Source organism: Tiliqua scincoides, chromosome 1 (genome assembly GCF_035046505.1).
Source record: "Tiliqua scincoides isolate rTilSci1 chromosome 1, rTilSci1.hap2, whole genome shotgun sequence".
NCBI classification, from domain to species: domain Eukaryota; kingdom Metazoa; phylum Chordata; class Lepidosauria; order Squamata; family Scincidae; genus Tiliqua; species Tiliqua scincoides.
The window spans coordinates 58,006,784-58,012,783 of NC_089821.1; the positions used below are offsets into that span (position 1 = coordinate 58,006,784).

Consider the following 6,000-nt stretch of genomic DNA (forward strand, 5'->3'; position numbering starts at 1 on the left):
AGTATTTAAAATCATTCGATGGGGTGGACTGCTGAAATGTCTAAACCACCCCAATACAAGCATGCAGAACCAGAAGGGGAGGAATACACATTTCCTTGCTTTTAATCACATGGTGTGTGGGTGACAAATGGCGTCATTTAAATTGGCCTAGTTCTGATCACAGGAATTGTCAATACTACACCAGTTTCTCCTGCAGGAAATATAGAATGCTTCGGTGTCATACACATACCTTCAAGATACTCACATAAACATGTCTGGGAATTCCAACTGGGCAAGCATTCCCACATGGCTGTACATTTGCATTTATTTTAAGTGCATGCATGATATATACCAGCAAATTCAAAGAGTGGGTATTATTGGCGTTTCCCAAAGCAAACACAATGTATATAGCATTCCCTGGTTCTCACTTTCTCCTATAGCCTGGAATGCATGATCATTAATAATCCTACTGTTTCCAATATGCAAGTACCAAGAGCAAAAGTTCACTATAAATGGAGAGTTCAGATGTCAACAACATGGAATGCTACCTTCCTCTGCAGGCAGCTGCAGTGCTTATTTACCAAAAGCTGGTAGATTGTCATCTCAGGACAACAGACTGAATTTGTGATTAGGAAGGGTGGCTGTTTTGCTGCAAGAAACTATGCTACAGAAATAGCCAAAATGAATGTTAGCTGAGCAATATTCATGTAAACCTTTGATACACAGTAGTTTGACTCACAATTATTTTCTGGTTTCATATTAAACTTGCCATTATATTGGATTCACTGTGGCATTAATGCATGCCACAATATATTGTTAATAGTACCAATTTTATTCAATTATTTCTTAGTTTATTTTTTCCCATCTGCTGCATTTAAGATAGAAGGCATGTATTTTATTAAAGCACTGAAGCAAGAGATTGTCTAAGCACTGAAGACACCAGTTACAAGCTTTACCTTCAGGCACTCAGTTGAGAAAACTTCTACTAATTCAGATATTAAGTAAAAGAAGAACCAATGTCAATAGTTAACACCTATATGTGCAGATGATAAAAAATGTGCAAGCCTGTATTTCTCTTCAGCATATTTCTAAAGAACATACATGTCATTGTATGCAGTAGGGATGCAATTTTTACACTTAGCACTTTTTATTTCTTATAGCCAATGTAAAAGATTAACACAGAGTGGGGGGAACACATGCTATTGTTAAACTAAAGTCATGTGTTTGAGTTATGCATTTCTAATATAAAAGATTCTACTGAAGAAATGAGGTTAATAAGCTCCTAGGCATTTTTGTTAGAATCATGCAAGATTTCTGTTGACACATGAATCTTACAGTAAAGCTAATCTTTTTGGATTGGGCTTCCTGGGCTGTATTTTGACAGGCAAGGAGCAGAGGCAGTGTTGAGTCAGACCACTGGATCTGCATAAAATCACAATTTTATGCAGCTCTGATGGCCTGACTCAACACTGCCTCTCCTCCTTGCTTGTCAAAATACAACACAGGACACCCAGTCCAAAAAGATTAGCTTTACTGTAAGGTTATGAAGCATTTTTTCTAACAAATTCCCTTCAGAGCACTATTTATAAAGATTAAATAGCAGAGAATTTAGCATGCTGATAATTTTATTTAAGCAGAAATGTATTTCTGCTTGTGTGAGACTGGAGAGAGTTCTCCCAATGCATACCTTATATAAGGAATTATTTTCCCAAAACAGACTAGTCTTAACTATGCTGCTGCTGAAAGATCTACTGAGATCATGACGCTTCCTTCAAATATGTACAAGGGCAGCAACATTAATGAAAACATATTAAGAACATTAGCAATGTTACCAGATGCTTATAATGTGGACAGATCAGGTAATGATGGTCACGTAGACAGTTGTATATCACTCTGAGCAAAAATGTCTGCCAAACTTCTGCAGTCCAGGTTTTTGGGCAATAGACCCTGTCACCAGGGAGCACCCCTAGCCCATACTGCTTACAGGAGAGGAGGGCAGCAGGAAGGTGTAGGGCAGCCAGGCTTGGCAGGATCCAGCCCTGCACGGCTCAAGATCTCATGAGAGCTTGGACTGGGGGAGGAGCAGGAAAGGGTGGAGGCTGTTGAAGGGGGAGGAGGCTCTCCCCTGAACTCCTTCTGAGGGGTGAGGGGGCCGGTGAAGGAAAGGAGTCTTCCCGAGTTGAGGGAGGTTAGACCTCCTGGAGAGAAGCCTTCCTCCTTGGCCATCCGAGGCCCTGTAACAGCAACCCCAGGGGGACAGAGTGGGGGCAATTGCCCGCGGGGAGGAACAGCTACACCACATCGCCTCCTGCCATAGCTACCCCTCACTGCAGGGAGCCAAAAACAGACACCTGAGGAATCTACCTGACCTTCCCCCTTTGGAAATTACGTGTTCACCTAGACTCTGGGAACCAAGCCCCTCTGGCACTAGGGGTACAAGACTCTCAGCAGAACCACAGGGTGGGGGAAAGCGACCCCTGATGAACCAGAACTGGAGGGGATCGTGCTGATTGTCTGTATGCACTAGGCCCTGTACTGTAACAGGACCCAATGAGTGTCAAACATTTGACAAGAATAAAACAGTGGTGCTGACCTTTACCGAAGCCTCCTTGACTCATTCCGGGGCCAGGTAAGTGCCAGATCTGCCAAAACCTCCCTCCACTGGATTTGCCTCTTAGCCTCACCCGTTGGGGCCCAAACGGACATGACAGGCTCCCATAGCATTCTGGCACTACACAAGCAGCAACAACTGCAAGGTCACTTTCAAGCAGTTTTTTTGCCCCAGCAACTGTAGGACTTCTGCAAGTTAAAGGCACAAGTTTGAACACCCACAGACCAGATAGGGTGAGCACCAGCCTCAGCCCAAATGGAATATAAGGATCAGCATGGATAGCACAACAACTGTAACACCTTACCATACACCACTGTAACAATCCCTCACATTAGAAAGTACAACTATACTGAGGTGCTTGCTATATTGGCATTTGTGTTGATGAAACTGCTAGCATCTAGAATCACCCAACCAACCCTGGAAATCAAACCACTTTACTTCCCCATCCCACCAAATTCATATCTCAAGCATCTGAACTCAAAGAGCTTCTCTCCAGAAACGGTAAACAAGAATATTTACAAAGCCAAACTCACAGAGGAACAAAACCTGATGGGCAAGGAGCAATTTATTCCTGTTGGTTAAAAAAATAAAACACACACATACCTGTGGGGTATGTGTTTTGGCATAACTACATGAACCGTATTCTTTAAACAATCTGTAACATTGGCCAGCTCCCTAATGGCTCTTTAGGCATCTCTAGGTTTGCTTTAAAAGGTTTCCTGAAGACAGTGGCCATACTGCCAAAAGAAGATTAGGAGTATTTTGTCAGCTACGCAGCCGGAAATTTGTAAAACCTCAGATGACTGCAGGCTTATCTGGACAGAGAATCTGCTCCAATGAAACCAACTTGCTTCCTAAATATAAGCAAGTCAGCTGTACAATTCCAACTTTTGTGTGTGTCCATTTCCAAATTAAACTAAACGTTTAGAGCAGTGAATTTATCTGGGAACAAACTCAGCTACGCTATATTAATCTATCTTAGAACAGATTGTCAAGCCAAGGTATATACATTTTTAGAACAGCAACCCTGACAGCCAATTTAAAGCAGGAGATCCTCAAATGTTACACCTATGTTGGTCTCACCCTCCCCCCACCATGGATATATTGTACATGAGCTGAAGAAGCCGTAGTAATTTTACCCCACCTATTCTACTACTTATGACTTTTGTACACAATATACAACCAATGGATAACCTCAGACTTGTGGATTAGTTCTCTAGTACTGCATATAGAAATAAGGGGGGGAACACTCCCTAGGTAGGATACTCGCCTCTCTTTTTTCAACACTTACATACTCGACCCTCCTGCTAACCACAATGAATTTTTCCCTGCATAAGGCTGCAATCTTATGCATACTTTCCTAGCAGTTGGGGCCAAAGCCTATCCAATTTTCCAGAGCTGGTGCAGTTATGCCAGTGGGGTGCGAGCTGTATCCTGTGGTGGAGAAGCAGTCACTGGAGCCTTCTCAAGGTATGGGAACATATGTCCCCTTACTTGCATTGTGGCTACTCCGGAGCAGAGAAGTTGGATAGGACTGGGCCCTAAGTGCCACTGAACACAGCTGGACTGACTTCTGAGTAAGCATGCATAGGATTGTGCTCTAACTCACCTCTCAGACTTTCTTTCCTCCTCAAATATAGTAGTTGTGGTGACAGTGTCACCAGGCTCAATAGGACCAATGCACCTGATTTTCTCCCATTTGAAAACCCCCCAACTTACAAGAGAGATGGATTAAGCCCAGGGAACATACTATTACTAGCAAAACCCTATTCCAAATCCAAACATACAGGATTCCCCCCAACCACGTACAACCCTTCCACCACCAGCTATTGCAGGAACTACACAAGCCCAAAGGATTTGTGTGCCTGCATGCATGTGACTGTGTTTGTGAGACTAGAGAAGGGAGGGGAAGGAGCAGTCAGATATTTCAGGGAGAATGAAGCCCAGAAGCAGAACCCAACATGGACCAGCCACCCCATCCTATTGCATGCAGGCAAGATCAGCCACTCTCCCAACCAATGCCACCCCTCACATCCAATATGCCTCCATTCCCTCACCCCAGTCTTTCCTTGGTGGCTCACAGCTCAATCTGATGCATACCTACTCAGAAGTCACTCCCGTTAGAGTCAATGGGCCTTACTCCCAGGTAAGTATGGATAGGATTGCAGCCTCAGAACCCAATCCTATGCATGCCTACTCATAAAAGTCAATAGGACTTACTCACAGGCAAGTGTGGGTAGGATTACGGACTCAGAGCCCCGCCCTATGCATGCCTACTCAGAAGTAAGCCCCATTATAGTCAATAGGACTTACTCCCAGGTAAGGGCGGGACTGCAACCTCAGAGACCAATCTTATGCATGCCTACTCAGAAGTAAGCCCCATTATAGTCAATAGGGCTTACTCCCAGGTAAACGGGCACAGGAGTGCTGTCTCAATCCGAATCCCCGCAGCCCTGTCCGCGGGGGGAATGGAAGAGCCACTGCCCTCTTGCACCCTGCCAGGCAAGGGAAGGCAAGGCAAGACATTCCCGCCGACTGGCTGGCAACACGCAGAGGCGCCGCTCCGGGCTCCGCCGCTCCCGGACGCCCCTTCTGCCCCAGGAGGGCAGCCGCACCCGCTCCCTGCCGCCCCTCTCGGCACCAGGCGGGCTGCGCTCACAGTTCCTGATGTCCGAGATGAAGACGGCCAGGCCGCGCATCCCGTCCCCCTTCGACACCGCCGGCATCCTGCCCCAGGCTGCAAAGACCCTCCGCGAAAGCTGCGCTCGCCGCTCTGCACCCGCTAGAAGGACCTTTAGCCTCTGGAGGCGCCTCTCCGCCCACGCCGCCGCCGCTCCGCCTCCGCGCAGGCGCCCAGCTCCGGCTCGGCTGCTCCCAGCCTGGAAGCGCCACCTCGTGCGCAGAGGAGGGGCCGCGGGAGAGGAGCGGAGCGGGCAGGGAGGAGGTCCTTGCGCTCCCCAGGGCTGCAGTCCTAGGCACGCTCTCCTGGCTGGGAGTAAGCCCAGCTGAGCACTGTGGGGCTTCCTTCAGAGTAGACACGCACAGGATTGTGCTGTCACAGCCCAATCCTATCCACACTTTCCTGGGAGCAAGTTCCATAGAGTCTTACTCTATGTTTCTCAGACTGTGGGTTGGGACCCACTAGGTGGGTCGCAAGCCAATTTCAGGCAGGTCCCTATTCATGTCAATGTCTATTTTATTTTTTAATATGTTAGACTTGATACTACCATTATGGGGTACAAGCCATGATGTGTATGCGCAACCTCCTGATTTTAGAAATGGGTTATGTCAGAATGCCAGATGCAAGGGAGGGCACCAGGATGAGGTCTCTTGTTATCTGGTGTGCTCCCTGGGGCATTTGGTGGGCCGCTGTGAGATACAGGAAGCTGGACTAGATGGGCCTGTGGCCT

The 6,000-nt window shown here is 46.8% G+C and overlaps 1 protein-coding gene across 4 annotated transcripts in view; it reads right to left on the reverse strand.

Annotated features, from left to right (window-relative positions):
* Positions 1 to 5,397, reverse strand: part of AP2A2 (adaptor related protein complex 2 subunit alpha 2) — a 67,360-nt gene extending 61,963 nt beyond the window's left edge. For all 4 annotated transcript variants that reach the window (XM_066610176.1, XM_066610162.1, XM_066610170.1 and 1 more), the window contains exon 1: positions 5,250 to 5,397. In XM_066610176.1, the coding sequence (XP_066466273.1) occupies positions 5,250 to 5,316 (67 nt within the window). In that variant the 5' untranslated portion in view covers positions 5,317 to 5,397. The remainder of the gene's footprint in view (positions 1 to 5,249) is intronic.
* Positions 5,398 to 6,000: the final 603 nt, after the last annotated feature.